Genomic DNA, 22,204 nt, shown 5'->3' on the forward strand with positions numbered 1-22,204 from the left:
TGTGCCGCTAAAAACAATTGTTCTTCGTTTTCCGATCTGTATACTCTCAAACTGTTGTACTCGTCTTTAGTTCGGTTGAGGTTGGAATACGTGGTATTTGTTTGGAGACCTTTTTATAAAGTTTATGTGAATATATTAGGGTATGTTAAGAGGGCTTTTATATGCTTTGCTTTGCACTTGATGGAATTTGTAGACTCTATCCCGTCTTATCGTTCTTGTTGTTTATTGATAAATCTAATTTATGTACTTAGATTATAGGCGTACTCTGTTGTCGATGTGCTCTTTCTTTGATATAATTGCAGGCTCCTCATGAAAATTCGTTTTAATGTTTCCTCACGCATTCTTCCTTGTTATGAATTGTTTTTGTGGATATTGCTATACTGCTTATATGATGAATGTAAATATTTTTCATATATATTTTTTTGTTGATAAAATAATTAAATAACTAAATAAACATCACCAGTTCTTCGTACGCAGGACTTTCTATCTCCCTCTCATTCCTTTTGAAAAATTCGTATTATTTCCCTCTTCCTTTTCCGGATTCACTTGTTCCTTTTTAAGCGGGATTGAGTATGGGTTGTGAAAATTTTCCGACTGTTCATTACACCGTGCGATAAAAACAAAAAAAAAAAAAAATCAAAACACACGAAAGAATCGATATCTGTGGCCAAGTATATTAAAACTGCGTTTTTAGCTTTTCACTCCGACGCCAGGATTTTCTTCTAAAAGACTTCGAAATTTCAAAGATGTAATTAATTCAAAACATTATTATCAGTGCAACGTAGAAAAATAATATGGGCACTAAATGAAAGAAAAAATTCTGTTGAATTTAAAAACAATCAAGTTTTTTTGTTTACAAGGATTATTGAATATGCGCTTATAATAAACTTTATCTGTTTAAAGTTAATAAAGTTTGCAGGGCGAAATTCGGTGATGTAGTCGTATATATATTAGTCCTCAAACAATAATTTTTTCAAAACTAAATATTGTCAATTCTCAAGGAATTTTAAGAACAAAATTTGTAAAGCACATCTTCTATACCCATTCGTCCTTATGAAAAATTTATTCTGCTTTTATTCTACAGAATTGTTTCTCATATTTGATACCCTCATTTTACTACATTACACAGAATGTTTAAAATAACTTTTTGAAATAATCCTATTTTTTAAATACCAAAGTTCTTTAAAAAAATCCTGACGTCAGAGAGGACTATATTCATAGTTTCACGACTATATTCATTTTCTGTGTGTAAAATTTACTCTGGCACGGTGTTATCACTGCGTTGAAATTTCGTCGCGCTGCCTGACGATCGTTCTTCTTCGCACAGCGGCAGTTGCGGATTTTAACTGCAGAGGGTAGTGGAACGGATTTGATGTTGACTCCTCGGATAGAGTTCAAGTCAAGAACGCCAAAGCGCCTCAAATCACGTAATCAATTTCGCTATCGGTTCTCTGATCAGGGAACACAAAAGTGGCTTTGGCAGCTAGAGGGTTGAAATGTTCCATAAAATGGTTTTACTAAGGCTGACCATGGGCGAAAACGTCATACAAAGGAACGTGACAGCAATATAGCGCTTTATCGAATTGGGTTGGTGCCAGTATGGATGCAGATGAGCGTAAATTAAGAATTAAGTTGGTCAAAAAAAGGCAGCTAGAGGGTTAAAATGTTAATCGTGTAGTTACATGTTGTTTGAACAGGAGGGTTGCCAAGTGCTTAAAGAGTTACATTCAAATTATTTAATAAGTTCGATGAATTATTAAAAGATATGTATCAATGGGGTTGAAAAGCGTATATTACTAAAAGACATGTAAGAGGGTTGCCACCTGTTTAAAAAGACATATTCAAATTGAATTTAGAAAATTTGGTAATTCAAGTATGTATCAAAATATGGGTGTCAGGCAAATGAGATTTAAATAGGTCTTAATTTAGAGTGTTGCAATCTGTTTGAAAAGCCGAATTTAACTACACCATTTGGTTAAATTCGGCTTTTCAAACAGATTGCAACACTCTTCAAATATTTTCAAATTAAAAACTACGAAATATTAAAATATGTCTGTCAAACGGAAGTGTTAAAAATCTTTAGTTTCTGTGTGTCTGAAGAGGGTTGCCACTTGTTCAAAAATTTTAATTCAGATTCAAAGTATTAAATAATTTAACCAATCGAAATTGGTTTGAAAAGGCTTTATTACCGAACTATAGTTAGGAGTGTTGCCGCATGTTTAAAAACTAAATTCAACTTCATTCATCATTTAATTGAAATTTGTATGCCAATGTCAGACGAAAGAGACTTAATAAGATCTAAGTTTAAAAATACTTTTTAAATGGGTTGCCACCTATTTGGAAAGTCGAATTAAGTTAAATTGTGCACAATATATGTATGTATATGATATATATAAATATGAGTGTCCAACGAAGGAGTTTTATGAAAGCTTTAGCTGCCACCTATTCGAAAAGTCATATCTATCTAACTACATATTTATATACAAATATACATATACATATGTATAATTCGCAAAGGCAGTTTTTGCGAAGGTCATCAGGTCTGCACCGTTCCATCGAATTTCAAAAACGAGATGTTAAATTAAAGAGCTTGGCATATAAATGTGAAATAATGTTTTATTTTTTAAAGCTAGAACTGTTTTTATTGGTAGAGGGCGATTTAAAATTAGAGAAACCCAATCATTACTCAGAAACGGCTGGATTTAGAAGGGATTTGGCACATGGATCGCTTACAACTCTGACCAACATATGGAATATTTTTTTGGTTGTTGAAAAGGGTTGCCACCTATTTAAAATGTTAAATTCAATTTTGGCGTTTTAACACCATGCAGATTCACTATTACTATAGTAAAACCGGTAATAGAGAAAGAAAAACTTTCTCTTCAGTCGCGCGTGGGATCCACAAACATTTTTTTTTCTAATTTTATTTTGTTTGTTTTAACTGATTAAAACAGATAAATAATTAAAGATTTTAGTCATTTCTCGAAATTTTCATTTAATATAGAAATAAAATAATTTATGGTAAACATCGAACAGTAAGTACTGACCTCTCTACCAAGGCTTTGTAAATTCACTTAAGTTCAACTCGAATACTCAACATGCGCATGCGCAAAACTGATAACCGATTTCGCGCTTATACGCTGTATTGTGAAGTACTGCGTTTTGTTTGAACTTGTAGGTGTTATTGTCATTGCTGTTACTTTGGATTTTAGTCTTCGATTTGTTGTATATCTACCTTAACGCATTTCTTTCTTTCAAAAGTGTGCCACACGTTCACTTAAATTACTGCAGAAAGAAAGTAAAATTCGTTCCCTGCGTTACATATAGAAATCGAATTCACTTAGTTGCTTGTATATATGTACATAAATGTATATGTAGATATGTGTGTGCCTACGCGTACATATGCATTAGAATAGGTCGCAAAAAAAGCTGGTAATTACCCCACTTAAAGCGCAAACAGTCAGCGACGGAGCGTAGACGTAGGTTGACGCAGACACGATCTACCTTATGGGATTCGCGTAATAACAAAAACTCCCCACCGCATGCTGTTGACGTTGCTGTTGCTTCTCTCTCTCTATCAACAGTAATGCCTGGGTTATAATGAAAGTAACGGAACGGAGTGAACTGTCACTTAATTATCTATTGTATGTGAAATGAATGCAAATGGTTATAATTCACGTAACGTAACGTAAAACGGAACAATCTAAAATCAATAGATCCTTATCCGTCCATTATAACCAAGGCATAAATTTAGTATGCTGTTGCGTACGTTTACGCTACGTCGTTGACTGTTTGCGCTTTTAGTTTGAATGCATATTTGGCGTGGATTTTGGCGTCATAAAAATTTTCGGTGAAAATACCTCCTAAAATCAGCCAAAGTCGCGCGAGAATCGACCTGGTCTAATGTACTTAAACATACACAAACTTGAATAAAAATAACTACATACATACTTACATATTTGACACAGGTACTTTGACCTTAATAAATTCTGAATGTTAGCATGCACTTCTGCACACTTGGCTGCGATGGATGCAGAGTACTTGGAGAAACATACGTACGTATTTGCGGCGGAAGAATTGTAACATTGATCAATCGAGCACGTGCATTTGATTTAAATGAAAGAATCGGTTTTCCCAAACTGATAAGGTTAAAGGCAGCGTGCACTATAATTTTCAATAAATACATAATATAATATTTGTGTATGTAAAACATTATCGATACAGGAAAATATTTAGTAATTTTACAATGATTTGCAGGCATATTTAAATAAATTTACGTTATAAACCAAAAGCCCTTAAATCAAAATTTCGTAATTTTGCCAAAGAAGTTCTAAATACAATTAACATATGATTTTAAGAATGTTCTAAGGCACTTTTAAATCTACATCGCTTTTAATTTTGGTATTTTTCACTACTGAAACATTAAAAATCTGAACAGAAAAAAAAATTTGTTCCCCTGAGCTGCGCTATGCATGTGGAACATCTTTTGAAATGAGGTGAGTTGAAATGAGGAGGGACAATGTAAAATGGGGTGAGATGAGATGAGGTGGAATAATGTAAAGTGAGGTGAGTTGAGATGAGGTGGGTTACTGTTAAATAAGGTGAGTTTAGATGAGGTGTGTTGAGTTGAGTTAAAGTGGACTTTTATCTTTATCTTCTTTTTTATAAATATCTCTCTTTCTCTCCATCTCTATATTTGTCTCTATGTCTATCCTTTTCTTTAGCGTTATTTCTTTGCATTTTCCTTTGTACATACATATTTATCCTTCTTTCTTAATTTATCTTAGTATTTATTTTTACCTTTCCTTTACCCTTATCTTCATTTAGATATTCTCTATTACTTCCATCGTTATATTAATCTTAATATAAATGTTATTCCGAAACGTCAGCTTAGCAAGTTTCTTTAACTGAGAGTCAATATTAAAGCATGGCAATTGGAAGGCATTACCGTCCCCATCATTTCCGCTGCATACGAAATGCTGGTTTTTCAATTCAAATGATAAGAAATGGAAAACCTTCGTACATTAATACTTCTGCCATGATATAAAACTGTGGTAGCTCCCTCTATTTGTGAGGCAGCATCAAGGCGCAAAAGAATCTCGCCCACTAACCCCTTTAGCAAAAAATGTGGCCATCAAGTATTTCTGTGCCCTGTAGCGAGCAGAAAATAGACATTGCTAAATAGACGTAATTTTTGAAATCTCTTCATTTGAACCGGTGACGGAAACTACTTTTATCCGGATGCGGCATTGCAATCTTCTAAATGATATGTTCTATAAATTCTTATTAAATACAGTTTTCTAATTAATTTTTAGCATGAACAGTGGCTATCAGCGGCAAAGGCATTTCATATAAATGTAGGTACATATGTACATATGTACCTTCATTGATGTTCATAGGTATGAACACAAAAATTAAGCTTCGTCCTCTCAGTTTAGTTTAAAACGTCGCGGTGTTCTCAGGTCTGATCTACATATGTAAATCAAATCAGTTCTAAATCGTTGTTGACACTTACGATGTTAATCATGCATATAAGTGAGTTAAACAGATTGTTATAAATATATATATATATACACATGTATGTGAGTGTGTTCAGAAATGCATCAAGACAAAGCATCAGACGCATTTATTTCTAAACTATAATTGATGAATATGTCCAAAATGCGCAACCACGGTTAAATGCCTAATTAGAACTTAGTTGCGTAAACAAGGCATTTCCATCAGTTATAATTTAGAAGTAAAAGAGACTGATGCTTTGGCTTGATGCATTTCTGAACGTACCCTGTATCTGTAAACCATAAATATCTGTGAACTTCTAACCTAGATTACTTAAATCAGAAGACTTATTTATATATATCTACTAATTTATATTTGTTAATTAAAACATTATTGAAGTGAAGTTAATTCGAAAATGATAAACGGACAAGCCTCCTTTGTAACGAGCTTATGGACAGTCCGTACTGGAAAACTTTTTTTATAACTCTAAAATCTTTATGGCAGAGGAGCCGAAGAGTTGATTTAGGAATTTGCTCAAGCGCTGTAGATTTTTTAATTTCAATTAAAAATCACTACAAAAACAAACAAAAAGGGTACGCCTGAGCCGCGCTACGGAAGTCAAACTTCCCTTGCTTTTTTTGCTTATCGTTCCATAATCCTTCTAGTTGTATGTTTTGATCTACTAAACATAACATTCGATAACATCACATAACCCTGGACTGAGTGATTTTAAATTGATCAAATCACAAATCAAAAAATTAATTTTATTTGTGATTTGATTCGCTGAACTGAGGTGAGTTTATGGCTGAATTTCTTTATTCATTCTGAACGTTTGGAATAAACTTTTTTGTTTACATATTCTTTAGAACGTTCCTGATGATATGTTAACGTATATTTCAAAAGCATTCTGTTTATTCCGGCTGTGAAATGGGATTATCCGGAATGTATAAAGAAACGCAGCCTATGTGAATTGATATGAGGCGAGCAGCGTTACCGCTTTGGTATTTACTTTTCAATTTGGTAACTTTTTCGATTCTTGTGAAGCAGAGTAGATTCGCCCCTCACACGATGAGCGTTTCCTGTTATAGAAAGGATAGGTAATCCTGGAAGTTTCAAAAGTTCTCGCTCATTGGCCTCTAAAATGTACTATGGGTAATTTGATCAAATATTTGCAAAATTGGCGTGGAAACGCACACTTATGACCACATAGGTGTATCTCGGTAACCGTTTGATCAACTTGTACCAAACTTAGTAAGATTATTGTGCTTGACACATAAAAACAAAACGTTGAACATTTTTTAAATCGTACTAAAATTACGCTCACTTTTCATATAACGGTAAATTTCAGAAATGCTGAAATTCGATATTTCGAAATTTAAGGACGGTAGTTTATTCAAAATTTATACTCACAACAATCCCCTTGAAAATAAGTAACATTATTAGAAGTTTACCTTATTAAATATAATTGAACATACTATCGCAGAAATTTGAAATACGGGTAAAACCACCCCTGCTTAACATGTAACGGTAGTTTTCGTAAAGGTGAAAAAACTAAGTAATTTGATTTTATTGAATCTTTTTTTTTCAAAAACCTTTCGTTTGGAGTCCATCCCGTAATATTTCATTTAGCTTAAAAATTTAGCCTTAATTTTGAGATTGGTGATAACGCTAATGAATAATGTTTCTAAAGCAGGGATCAAACAAATTGGTAAATTTTTACGATTTGTATATTTTGGCAGTCACAGTGTGATGTTGTTTAGAAACTTTTATCAAATAAGATAAAGGAGATAAAGTTGTGTCAAAATATGTCGGAAAATTTTGGCGTCAAAATATGACTACTTAACCTGGCATCTGACAGGTGGGGTGTACTAAACCCCAGCATCGTAATTTTATTAGTGCCTGTTCAATGGGGTTTGTGACACCTAACCTGTCGAAACTTGTTACGAAAATTCACCTATCCGATGACGGTTTAAGTCAAAGATTTCGTTATCTTACCAATTTAATTGTATACACTTTTTAATTTTTTTTTTTTGACGGTCGCTGTGGTGTAGTGGTTAGCAGTGCGCGCTACTACTCCGTAGTGCCTGGGTTCAAGCCCTGGTCATAGCAACATCGCAAAAAATTATAGAAAAAAAGTTTTTTTCTTAACAGTTGTCGCCGGTAGGCAATGGCAAACCTCCGAGTGTATTTATGCCATGAAAAACAGCTTCTCATAAAAACACAATCGCCGTTCGGAGTCGGCGTAAAACTGTAGGTCCCTCCCCTCTGTGTGGCAACATCAAGGCGCAGCTACAAATCGGAGAAGAAGCTCGGCCAAACACTAACATATCGTCGCTTGGGTAAAAGATTGTCGTATATTAATTTCGGCAGGTTGTGGGAAATCGCTTTTTACTCAATATCGCGGCAACTAAAGGAGATATCCAAAAATGAGGAACGTCATTTTTAAGATATTGGTTAGTTTAATATGACTGCATTACTAACTAAATTTTTACTAAATTATCGAAAAAATTGTAGTCAATATCTCGGAAACTAAAGGAGATATCTAAAAACTGATAACATCAATCGAAAGACCTTATTTCAAAATATATAACTGCATCTAGAACTAAAAATCGTCAAAATTACATGTAAGCGCCAATCTTTATAATTTTTCAAACAGGTGGCAATCATCTAAAAAAATATTTTGCAAACTAATCATTCTTGAACCACCTTATTTTGACACCCTTACTGCAATACTTCATTTACCTGATCAATTTAATCGAATAAAGTTTTCAAACAGATGGCAACACTCTTCAAAAATATTTTGGAAATTTCTTAAGCCTCATTAGTTTGATACCCATATTCTAATATGTTACTTATACTATTAATATTGAAACATGTGGCAAACCTCTTCGAAGAAATTTTCCGTTAAGCTACATATTTTTTTTTATTAATAGAGTTAATCGAAATTTTTTAAACAATCGGAAACTCTCTATTTTATATGTATTAAGCGATAGCGAAAAAAATTAGAAAACGAAATATTCTATTGTTGTTGTTTTTTCTTAAATATTGAACTATTATTATTATTGTGTTTTTTATTTTACATATATGGAGCTTCTTGTTTTTTCGTACAAATTTTGACAATTCAGCGACCGAAACTAACAGTTATTTTTTTAAGTCACCTTGGCCAAATATTTATATAAAGGTCATTTCCTGATAATAAACAAACCGCTTATAATACAAATTAAACAAGCTTGGTATCAAATAAAAGAGAACTGCAATACTCTAAACGAGGAAAGCCACCTACTGGAAAATATTCCAATAAAAAATGTTATTTAATTACCATAGAACAAAGCTGGGGCCAGGTATATGAATTTCTTTTGTATTGAATTATAAAAAAAAAAAAATATAAATAGAGGTGGTTATTTCAAGCTATTTCCGTCCTCTTTTATTTAATACAAAAATTTGTTTAATTTGGATAATGGCTTTTATATAAATATTTGGCCAAGGTGACTTAAACAAAAAAATAACTGTCCCTGTTCGGTCCCTGTGTAAATTTAATCAAAATCGGTGAAGTAGTTTTTTTTTAGTAAATGTGTTATACCACTTTTACAACTTTACCTTATACGTAAGATAAATTCTTTGACTATATCGCTCTGCGAAAACTCATGAGAAAATCAGTATATATATGTACGCGCGAAACTAGATATGAAACATAATAAATTTGAGTTTTCAGTTTTTTTACAGAACGTGTGAATTTTTTAAGGACCTTAAAGTTTCGACAAGGATTGTGTATTTAAAAAAAAATCGTATACATATAAAATTATACAAGATTTGGAAGTATGGGTGTAAATAGAAAGAGAACAGTGTGCACAATCTTAGGATTAATTTTCATAGTTATCCTATGGTAAAACAATTCAAATGTGTCCAAATGATTTCTGCTTAACTCACCGGCAGCCTCATTTCCACAGATTCGAAGTCCAAATATTTCACAGTAGACTATTATAATGTTGCTTAGAATTGTTACGATATGGCTGCGGACTTACTTTCGTTTGAGTACATACATCCATCGGCGTAGCCAGAATGAAATTTAGGGGGGGCGGGCCTCGACCCTATTAAGCTGGCATTTCAGGGTACTATTTTATATATATATAAGGAAAATTTGAAAATTAGGGGGGTCGGGGGGCTCGAGCACCCCCCTGCCCCTACCTGGCTACGCCCATGAGTACATCAATGAGCTTCCTCTTTAGGCCTTCAATTAGGTTAGTTTCAGTAGCAATCGGGTGAAACCCTAAATCTAGCTTTACACACACAGATTTCACAGATTCATTAAAGAAAAATTTCACGCAATTTTTTTACATACATGTACAGCTTGAAAATCTACGATCTAAGTAATTATATATATCTATATCCTTATTTTACAGGTACAATGACATCTCAACTGAAAATTATCGCCATATGCTTAGTGTTTTTTTGGATAAACACAACTCAATCTAAGACGGGAATAGATGTCGAAGTATTATTAGATAAAATTTTTAATTCTACCATCAAAAATCCGGTAGTGGATGAATATCCAGAACCAATTGGAAAGATTTGTGGACTCGGTAAAGAATGTGTTCAGCGCACGCTTTGCAAGGCCGATGGTACCGTTAAAATATTTGGCGAAGATATGCTCAACATTCGTATCGACCATGAAAATCCCTGTAGTTATTTGGAAACTTGCTGCAACGTACTCGGAAAGGTAGGTCTTTATATAGTTGTCACAATGTTCTCTTCTCTTCCCAATTTATTGATTTCCATTTCCCTTTTGTCGCAGTTGACGCAACCACCGCCAGATATAGTGCCAGACGTACAAGAAAATGGTTGTGGCACACGCAACTCGAATGGTGTATTTTTCAAAATATCTGGCGCTCAAGATGGTGAAGCCGAATTTGCTGAATTTCCCTGGATGGTCGCTATTTACACACTCGAGAACACTTTTAAGATCTACAAATGCGGGGGTGCAGTAATCGCACCAAATGTTGTGCTAACTGCTGCGCATTGTGTCTGGAATCAAGAAGCGACTACATTGATAGCACGCGCCGGTGAATGGGATACGCAGACCAATGAAGAGCCGCAGCTACATCAAGATGTCCATGTGAAAGAAATCATCAGTCATGAGGGCTTCAATCCCAGCACAATCGCCAATGATATCGCACTCTTAATACTGGAGATACCCTATATCTGGGCGCCGAACGTGCAACCCATTTGCTTACCTACGGCTGAAAAAACGTTTGATCACTCACGTTGCATTGCCGCCGGCTGGGGTAAAGACAAATTCGGTAAAGGTGGACTTTTTCAGGTAATTTTGAAAAAAATAGAATTGCCCATCGTACCGCACGACACCTGTCAAGCCAATCTACGCCGCACTCGCCTGAGTCGCTTCTTTCAATTGGACAAGAGTTTTATTTGCGCCGGCGGCGAAAAGGGCAAGGACACTTGCAAAGGCGACGGTGGCTCACCGCTGGTATGCCCGGATCCACAGCAACCCGATCGTTACTATCAAGCTGGTATTGTATCGTGGGGTGTGGGCTGTGGCGAAGAAAATATTCCAGGCGTCTACGCGAACGTGCCATACCTACGCGGTTGGATCAATGAGAAGCTGAGGGCGAGAGGAGTTGATTTTAAGCATTTTACTGCATGACATACTTTTTCGAAGGCCTTGCTGTTGTTTCATTAGCGTGATCTTTTATTTATTCTTAGATGTGCTTTTATTTCAATAAATACAAACATATCTTTATTTAAAGGCTTTTTCAAGTACTTATGAGCCATTAATAACGGTGTTGGGCATGAAACTGAACTTATTAGTGGCAAAAGAAAACCTCATAGTTCATTTTTGAGGTACGTATTGCGCCGCTCAAACTGTATAGTCACCAATAAAAGCTCTCTTATATAACGGCGACCTCCATATACCTAGCACCCTCTGGTTGTAAGGAGTCCGGCTTGGGATAAAGGGAGCTAAGTATGTACAGGCTGACCTACTTTCCCTCATACTCGTGGTACCAATTATGGTAGAAGCAAGCCAGACGGAGCGGAACAGGTCCAAAACCAAAACCAGGCCAACCTTGTCCTTCCTAGCGTGTAACTGTGGCACGGTGCCATTGAGGTTAATAATAATAATGGATTGGCGCTTACACAATATCTTAGTATTAGGCCAAGCTTCTCCTCCGATTTGTGCCGCAATGGGAAGGGACCTACAGTTTTACACCGACTACGACCGGCGATTGTATTTTTATGAGAAGCTGTTTTTCGTGACAGTAATATACTCGGAGGTTTGCCGTTGCGTGCCAAAGGGCGACGGCTAATAAAAAAAAATTTTTTGGTTTTTTATTTTTTGATATTGGTTGGAAACTGCGCTCGAACTTAGGCCTGCGTAATGGTAGCGCGCACTGATAACGTGGATTAAAAAATGTGAGTCTAACACGCCTATTTTGCATTGGTAATACACAAAAATTCATATCTGAATGGCCGAATACATTAAAACGTTACCAAGGTACCTAGAATTGTAGTTACAAGAAAAAGTGTCAATGTTTGGTAAAAAATTTGCTGGTTACAAAATGTTCGGTAACAAGCAGAATAGGCTTGTAAGAACCTGGAATTGGCAAAATCAGAAAACTCAATAATTAAATAAAAAAGATAAAAACAAATTTTCATTCAAGTGACCTCGAATGACGAATAAATTTTGATACATCATAAAAAACTTCAAAATAAATTTTTATTTAACATTCAAATAACCTCGAAAGAAGAATAAATTTTCATTCTTTATCATAAAATTTCAAATGAGGAAAACGTTTTTATTCTCCATTCAAGTAATTTCGAATGAAGAATAAGTTTTTATTCTTCATGCATAAATAAATGCAATGATTTATTGCAAAAATCACAAAAAAAAATGTTTTTCTATAAAAACTGTGTGCTTCTTTTACATGCATCATTGGAAACACCAGACAAATATTTCGGTGAGAGAAACTGGATTTCATTTCGTACCGCTCTTCTCACGTTTGAGAAAAAGTTGAGAATTATATATTTCTCCGTTTGAAAAAAAAAATTGCCTTTTAGTTTGAGAACGCTATCAACGGTTATTTGAGATGCATTTGAAAAGAAATGCTTGGGTTTTGAGAAAAGGACCGATTCTCAAATGCATCTCAAATTGAGATTTAACAATAATGTTTATTGGGTTACGTACTTACGTGAAATGCATCTCAGATAAATACTTAAATGTGTGTTCATTGAAAATATGCGTAGACAATAAAACTAGTTTTATTGCAGGGAAAATGGTTTACAACCATTTAATTCACACATTAATTACACTACACGACAAAAAAAAACACCAAGAATGAAATAAAACTCTTCTAACGTGGAATTTTATCCTGATCCCGAATATCATAATGGGTTTTCTGTGTCAGACCTAGTTTCTCAGATATCGGTGCAAATTTGAAAAACCCTATAGTTGCGACACATTATATGGCTATGTATGTATGTGCATCGAAAAGTGATATTTGTCATCCTTTCGGTTTTATATCTGAGACGGGTTTATTAAGGCGCCTCCAAAAAAGGTTGTTTGCCTTCATAGTCATAAATCACACAAGTGGTTTGGCATGCAGAAAATTTTAGAAAAAATTTGTTATTTTTTTACAAAGTTTCAGAACAAAAGAAAGTTAGCCACCCTATGCTAAACAGAATTTGTAAGCCTACTAACGCAGCTATTGGATGTATTTTCGATTTTATACTTTTAATTTTCTACATTGAGGTAAATTCAAAAATCAAATACAACCATGATTTTTAATAATTAACTTAAAGGGCTGAGTTTAGTACTGAATGGTAATTCGGTATTTTCATTGAACTTGACCGTGTTGAAAGTATATCTAAAAACAATTTTTTATTTTTTTACAGAAGAAAATTTACATCGCAAATTCTTTCAAGAGGGCATTTGCTTCGCCTAATAGAAAAAAGGAATAGTCCCGCACCTTCGTCTTGGTCTGCAGGCTGTATCGGAGATACACCCGCTAAATTTAAACGTATATCCAAGTCAGAAACGAAAGCATAAACTAAGAAAAAACTATCGATAACAAATGCGATAATAATATCGATAGCAAAATCGATAACAAAATCGATACAACCTATAAAAAAATCGATAAGAAATATCGATAACAAAATCGATAAAAATATCGATCATTATATCGATAAGTTCCGAAAATATCGATAGCAAAATCAGTAACAATATCGATAAAAAATCGATAACAAAGTGATAACAAAATCGGTAAAAATATCGATCATTATATCGATAAGTTCCGAAAATATCGAAAGCAAAATCAATAATAATATCGATCCAAAATTGGATAACAAAATCGATAAAAATATCGATAACAAAACCGATAAAAATATCGATGACAAAATCGATTAAAATATCGACAAAAAAAATCCATAAAAATATCGATAACAAAATCGATAGCAAAATCGATAAAAATATCGATAACAAATTTAAACAGATCCACATTAACCGCAATCAACTTATGTACGTATATATTTTTTTACATATGTACATACGCTGCCATTAGGCATGATGCAATAATACAAGGTGTTATCAGTTGGCAACTTCTCGCTCTAATTCCGCCATATTGACTGCTTTAGCTGAAACAGTGTTACTTCTTTAACAATTTCTTGCTTAATAATATAGTTGAATTTTTTTTATTTTTTCTCAGTATACACATTTTGTTTTCTCAAAAATTTTTCAAATTTTGTTTAGAAGAAAATATGAAATTTTATATTTTTCCCCCAAATGGGTGATTCATTTCTTCCCGTTTTTTCTTCTTATTCTACTGAGCTAAGGCAGTGTCAAATTGAGCTGTCACAACTGATACCACCTTGTATTATTGCATCATGGCCATTAGGTTATAAATTACATACGCATACATACTTTTTGTCTCCTCTCACTTCCAATGCATGCACGTACTTGCAAAATGATGACGAAGTGATTTTGTATGGAAAATCATTTATGCCCATATATTTGAAAAAATAAACATATATAGAAGATATAAACCAGTACTTCCCATATACCAAACGAAAGGAAAACTCTTGAGTTTTTGATTAAAGAAAAAAAAAACCAAATCATTTGAGCGGTTTTCGATCATTTTGGTAATGAAAAAAATTTGCAAATTTTTTGCCCTAAAATGCTCAATCGTTATTGAATCTATATAAAATTTGTTCACGATAATATTTCTACTACTCCAAAGAATCTATATCCCGAAAATGAAACTTATATCTGCCAACCATAAGTTGCTAGAGCACTTTAAATGCTTAAAATTGACCCCAAAATAAGCCAATGTTAACCGTTGTTTTTACGACAGAAACCGTATTGGTTACTTACAAAAATGAATCTGTCGATAGCTTTGGAATTTTGTCATTGAAACGCCATACTTTCCTTTGAAATCGCTTCATTAGTTCTCGTGCAATAAGCGTTTTCGCGAAGCTCTAAAAATTACAACTACAACTTTTCAGCATAGCCTCCATATCGTAAGGTAAGACGTATTCTACGTCAAAAGTTTAAATCTAATAGCTAATTATAATGCAACTTTACGAAAATTTCGTAATACATATTAAATTAACCCATTCCCATGCCATAAGTTGGAATCATATATAACAAAGCTGAAAATATGATGTTATGAAATAACTGCATTCTAATTTAGTAGGCAAAACTTGACGAATACATTTCAGAGATTTTAGAACGAGGATATGATGGGAGACCCAGCGAAATACAAAAAAGCAACTTTTATAAAATTTTACTCAAAAGTCTTTTGTGTAAGAAATTTTTAATTTATGAACTTTTTATAAAACTAGGTCTATAAAATCGAAAATACATCTAATAACTGCGTTAGTGGGCTTAAAATTTTTGCAATACAATTTTCTTCGGAAATGGGGGGGCTAACTTTTTTCCGTCCGAAAACTTTTTCTGATTTCAAGGCGGTCGATTCTGAAACTTTGTAAAAAATAACGGTTCTTTTCTTTAATTTTCTGCATGTTTTTTCTATAGTGACCGAACTACTTGTGTGATTTATGACTATGAAAGCAAAAAACTTTTGTTGGAATCTCATTTACAAATCTCTCTCAGATATAAAACCGATAGGATGACAAATACAACTTTTCGATGCACATGTGTCGCCCAGAAAAACCATTATAACATTCGGAATCAGGATAAAATTCTACGTTAGAAAAGTTGTATGTCATTCTTGGTTGTTAAAGTTGATCAAAAATTGTTGAGTAGCGTTTTTAATTTTTTACTATCAAAGTGTTTCCAACATTTTATGATGTTTTCTTTTCTACCGAAAAATTTTACTTTCTCTTTGCCATCTAACTACAAATACTAAGGAGAAAGCCTCGAAAAGGCAACATTTTTTATAGAAAAGAAAACGGCATTAGTTATGTTTGGTGTGTTTAATGAATATTTACTCGAACTGCACAGAAACAGAAACAAAAATAAATAAAAATGAGTTAAAAATAAAATGTGTACCTATCGTCATCGGAAATTCAAGAGACCTAACAAACAAAAAATCCGCAATTGGCTATTTGATTGATATGATATTAATTAAATATTAGCATTTCAGCTGATGATATGTACTACATATCGTCGATGTTTTTACAAAACCGCCCATCGACCAATTGCAAAACCGCCTATCTTACGGCACTAAAGTTTTACAGCAGAGCGAAAAAACGGATTTTCTTTGAAGGCATTGATATTCGGTATATTCTCTAGCTATTATTTTGTTAATCTGTTGGTTTAATAACGTTTTTACGATTCTTATGCATAAATCTCGATGCCTGCAGTTCAAGGATACCAAGTCTCATTTTGGTCACAATGGCGATTTAGGCGGTTTTGCAAAAACATCGACAATATGTATTTAGGATCTTGGTAAGCTTATGCTTTAAATTGTAACAAAAAAAACAAAAATCTCTTACTCATAAGCAAAGTAAACAATGTTTGGTGCAAAACAGGTAAATAACCCAAAGATTCATAAATTCGGCAGTTTTAATACAAAATAACTCTGACTGTGCACATTTTATGAGTAGTTTTATTTACTCATCATTTAAGACAATTTTCATAATTATATTTGCACATACATACATACAAACATATCTTATTACTTTAAACGAGCCTCTCTTCTCTGTAAATATACGTAGATGTATATCTCTAGCAGCCGGTTTCACCAGCAATTTAAATGGAAAATGACTTTTTACTGTCAACTTCCATATAAAATTCCAAAAATTAGAATCATTTTTCATTTCACTTCATTTATTTATCATTTTCTTAATGCATACAGATTAACACAGTATTCTAAATTCATGTTGCGTTGAATATGTACATCAATGCTGCATTAGAAAAGTATATGACAATTATTTATATTACAAAGTAAAATAGTTTTAAATGCCAATTTCAATGAATAAAAGCATACATTTTGTGGGGTGAACATTAAAAAATAAAAATATTGTAATAAACTTATGTAGATAGAATCAATATTAAGAGTCAATACAAATCCAAGAGACTCCAAAGAAAAAAACTATATTTACATTTACAAACATTATAATAATGTAAAAAACGAGTTTATTCATTGCATCGATAATTACTTAAAGGGAAACAAAAAAAACGTAAACTTTATTACATTACACTTACTTTTAAGCGTTAAAAATGTAGGAACTTATTATAACAGTGTTTTACACTTAAAAAATTTGTCCAAATATAAATATCGTAGTATCGAAAAAAAAATATCGTCGATGTCGATATATCAGTTTCCAAAAGACCGCGATAAAAATATCAATATTGACCAAAAATCATCGATATAGCTAATATCGATACATTGTTTGCATCCCTATATGTAGGTATTGGGCCGCATGAATAACAGGTAACCAATTTCCTTTCTCTTAAAATTTCAGACCTTTTACTCGATTTATTCAGCCAAAAAATATTAAAATTGCCTTAGCATGGAAATACATAGCTAAAGTTTAATAATTTTTGACGAGCTTTAATTTACTGACATTAGACTGTTACGTTAGGTTGATAAGAACTGAGATCTAGTGGGTGAGAACTAAAACGGGTTACTTGAGGTCAAGGAATTTCGGAACAAAAATATATATCCTCGAGATACCCGTATTCGAAGCAATAAACACAATAAAGGTTAAAAACAAATATTTCGCAATATGCTCTGATTGCCTTTCGGCTATCAACTCTATAGCAAACATAAACAACGACGGCTCTTACTCAACCACCATTAGAAAAATTATAATATCAAAATTAGGGCTGTGCGATTAATTGATTACTCAAAATTTTAATTAATCGTAAAGTAAATAACTCAGTTATTCGATTAATTGGAAATTATGATTACTCAAAAGTTCTGTTACTCGAGTAAGCAAGATTTTTGATTAACCAAAAAAAGATATATTTGAGTAAGTTGCTTTATGATTAATCAACATTTCGAGTAGAATGAGTAATCAACATTTCAACTCCTTACATATGTATAAAGTAGTTAAAGTTCCTTGATACTTTGAAAACACAGTTTCTGTTTTCAAAAATTAAAACGAAACATTTTTTTCATATACAGAATGTAAAAAAGAAAATAACCATTTTCCAAAGCAAACTCTTTTAACGAGCAAAATTATTATTTTTTTGAGTAATCATATTTCAAGTAACTCGATTAGCCATCGTTTTGAGTAATCAAAATCGTGATTACTCGTGTAATTGATTAACCGAATAATTGATTAACCAACTTGCTCGAGTAATCGAATAATCGCACAGCCCTAATCAAAATACTTCAAATACTACTTGGGTGCCGGCACACGCCAACATAACCGGAAATGAATTCGCCGACTATACCACTAAACAAGCACATCAAGCACCAGCACTAGCGACAGAAAACTTCAAAATATTAAAGACCATTTTTATACCAGTGTTTGGTCATGAATGGAGCTCAGCTAATACCTGGTATAAACAAGTAAACCATACCAAATCCCATATAACAGACTTTATAACAAAAATACAAATAAAGTGGCTCGACTGGACGTTATAAACAGTGTTGCCAGAACTTTTTGGGCGAACCGGCTAAATTGGCTAATAAAACCGGCTAAAAACGGCTAAAATGTTTCAACTAAATTTCACATGTTTCATTTAAATAAATCACGAGTAAAAAGACTATTTCTTGGAGAGAAGTTACAAATTCGAGCCGGAAAAAATTTTGCCAGCAAGAATTTGCAATTAGGAAAAACATATGATTGTGGCACATGGTTGGATTTTTGGTCGACGATAATTTGAATAAACCAGTTCGTTAAATTTAAAAATTTACAAACTGGAGCGATTTTAAAATGAAAAATGTAAGTTAATACTTGTTTACTTAATGAATTTAGTTAATTCCAATGATTTGAAAGGTACTCGGCAAAAAAAACTATCTATTACTATTACTATCTGATATTTTGAGTGACAATTGTCTTCCCTACAAGGCCTTTTCAGACTGGCCGATTCTCAATACACTCAAATAGAAACCAATACACATAAAAAACGTTGTCAAAATTTACCCTCAGTTTTAAGGCAGTAAAACAACGAGCAAAAAGTTTGTTTAGAATAATACATATGTGTACATAGTGCTTGAAAATATCAATTTTTCCCTTACCTTAAACCTTTGGGAGTGGGCAAAAATGATGTTTTGTAATTTAGGCAGAATTGGATATGCGCTATCTGGGAAGACAATATCTACATGTAATATTTATTCTGTTTGTTGGCACTATATCCAAACACAAACGAATCTTAAGTCTCTTAACAGTGGAACAATTTCTTATTTTCTAAGTTTGCGAAAAAAACTTCACACTTAAAATTAAGACATTTATAACAAACATTTTATGAAGAAAATCCCTTCTTCGTTTAAAATAAAAATAAGCCAAATCGGCCCAATTTCATACAACCCTGCCTGACATGAAAATTTTCTCCACGATAAGGCTAGTAGCCATTTCTAAAAGATTTTGGGTCGCTTAGTCAAAAATGGAAACATATATACATATTTGAAATTTAAGAAAACAAGACAAATAGCAAAATCGACTAAAAACGGCTAATTTTTTTCTGCAAAACGGCTAACAAATCGTCTGCCGGCTAAATCGAAATTTCTCCGGCTGTTTGCTATCGCAACCGGCTAAATCTCGCCGGAAAACGGCTAAAATGGCAACACTGGTTATAAAATTCAGACTACCTCGTCTTGGACATATCATGACCAACACTAACCCAACTAGTTCATGGAACTCGAACATAAAAATTACCATAGCCCATATACTCCGCCCGCAGAAGACAAGTCTTTAGCATAGGGATGAAACGATACAATTCAGGTATCGATACCTTTACTTGGAACTAGGATCGTAAGAAAGTATCGATACCTGAAAAATATCGGATCTAAAGTATCGATACATACTCGTATCGGTACTTTTGGCTATGAAAGTATTCCGTATGAAATGGATTAAATTAAATCTTTGACGTATGAAGGGATAAAATTAAATCTTACGTTTAGGTATGGATGCCATGCTCAAATGATGTATTATTGCACGAGAAATGAAATGAAAATGAGTTGTTAAATTAAGGGGATTGGCCTGTAGATGTGCAATAATGTATTATTTTATTTTTTAAAGAGTGGCTACCGGCCAAAAATCTTAGTTATAAGTTAAATCAATTATTACAATATGGGTATCGATGTATTTCTTAGTTATATGTAGGAGGGTTACCACCAGTTCACAAAGTTAAATTGATTATATGCAATAGGTTAAATAAACAACTTCAATGTGGATATCAAACAAAATTGCCTTGAAGAAACTTTATTTCTAAAGTGCATGTAAGAGGGTTGCCACCTGATTAAAAAATCAAATTCAAATGATTTAATGGAATTAGATAATTTTAAGATGAAAAAAGTTTTAGTTTGAAAATAGTTTGAACAGGGTTACCATCCATTACCATAGGCTAAAGGAATTACTGCAATATCGATATCAAACAAAATGGCCTTGAAAGAACTTTATTTCTAAACTGCATGTAGAAGCGCTGCCACCCGTTTAAAAAGTCAAGTTCAACTTAAATTAAGGCAATTATAAAATTGAAATATTTATCCCGATGTGGGTGCCAGACGAAAGAGGATGTAGATTGAAAATACTTTGAAGAGGGTTGCCACCTGATTACAAAGTTTAATTCCCTGTAAGTAATAAGTAAACTAATTCCTACTATCTATATGGATATCAATCAAAATGGCTTTGAAAAACTTTATTTCCAAACTATATGTAGGAGGGTTGCCATCTGTTTGAAAAGTTAAATTCAACTTGAATTACGTATTATACGTTTAAGATTAGGGGCTGGTTCTTCGACACAGCCCGCAGGTCAAGACGAACTAGACTGATCATTTTTTAAGTAATAAATTAATCATCCTCTGTACTTTGGGTCTTGTATACGTCACACAGTATTCTATTTTTGATAAAAAGGTACAAAATCAACCGAGAAGACCATATCCAACTGAATCACGCAAAACTGATGGTGGGAATTGTACAGATTAATCTCCACCACTGAAAGGCGGCCTCAGCTGCACTTCTCCTCCGTCTCGCCGAAAGAGAAGAGGAGATCGCGCTCATCCATGAACCTTGGGTTATAAAAGATCAGGTTTGTGGACTGAACATGAAACTGGTGTATGTCACGGACAAAGGTAAATCCATGACATTTTTAAAAATGTGTATTAATGCATTCCTCTTAATACAATTTAGCGATGCAAACAACGTTCTCATGGCGCTAGAATCCGGGGGAAGATCGATTTAGTTGGCTTCAAGATATATGGCGCACGACGCAGATACACCCCCTCCAACCCAATCCCTGAGGCACGCGGTAATGGAGGCCTCAATACGCGCACTCCAATAATCTTAGGAGCAGACGCGAATGCCCATCATCACATAAGGGGCAGCTCAGACACGAATGAACACAGTGAGTCGATATTTGAATTGATCATGTGCAATAACTTACAGGTTAGTAATATGTATAGGTGATGCCCCTACCTCCGTGACATCTGTTAGAAGGGAAGTCCTTTACGTAGCATATGTCTATGGACAGGGGGCAGAACCGCTAAACCTCCATGGTGGTCGACTGAAATCGCAATCCTCAGAAGCTAACGGAGCTAAGAGATTCAACTCTTGGAGGGAATTTAAGGACTGTCAATGCTGATTTAAGTATGCAGTCAGAGATGCTAACCACTTCTCATGGAGAAACTTCTGTCAAGAGATAGAAAGCTCTTCCGAGGCCAGCAGACCACGTAAACTACTATCAACATTAGAGCTTCTAATACAAACGCACTTTCCGGGTTGCCTCCGCAGAAAAGTTACCAACATTCCACTCGCAGGCAACAACGATGACCTCCCAGCGAACCTTATTACTGAGGAGGACATAAACCGGGCTATTAACATCTTCCAACCGTATAAGTCTCGGGGACGAGACGGAATTATTCCCGCCAACCTACAGCATATAGCTGAAATGATTGCACTCATACTCGTAACCGTCTTTGAGGCAGCGTTATGACTTAATTATATACCCCACAAATCGGTGGAGGTAAGAGTAGTTTTCATTCCTAAAGCAAGAAAAACAACACACACGAGAAAAAAAGACTTTAGGACGATTGAACTGTCATCCTTCTTGCTCAAATATTTAGAG

At 33.8% G+C, this 22,204-nt stretch overlaps 1 protein-coding gene across 1 annotated transcript; it reads left to right on the top strand.

Annotated features, from left to right (window-relative positions):
* The first annotated feature begins 5,340 nt into the window (after nucleotides 1-5,340).
* LOC118735447 (phenoloxidase-activating factor 2-like) lies at nucleotides 5,341-11,381 on the top strand. Its single transcript, XM_036465203.1, has 3 exons — nucleotides 5,341-5,535; nucleotides 9,897-10,213; nucleotides 10,289-11,381. Exons 1-3 carry the CDS (start codon nucleotides 5,517-5,519, stop codon nucleotides 11,153-11,155), a joined length of 1,203 nt encoding a protein of 400 aa, XP_036321096.1. The 5' UTR covers nucleotides 5,341-5,516; the 3' UTR covers nucleotides 11,156-11,381.
* Nucleotides 11,382-22,204: the final 10,823 nt, after the last annotated feature.

Source organism: Rhagoletis pomonella, unplaced genomic scaffold, assembly GCF_013731165.1.
Source record: "Rhagoletis pomonella isolate Grant_MI unplaced genomic scaffold, Rhpom_1.0 Rhpom_scaffold_00003, whole genome shotgun sequence".
Taxonomy (NCBI): Eukaryota; Metazoa; Arthropoda; class Insecta; order Diptera; family Tephritidae; genus Rhagoletis; species Rhagoletis pomonella.

Coding starts and splice junctions, on each gene's coding strand:
- LOC118735447 (XM_036465203.1), top strand. Junction 10,214..10,288: donor GCTGCAACGTACTCGGAAAG/GTAGGTCTTTAT, acceptor CTTTTGTCGCAG/TTGACGCAACCACCGCCAGA.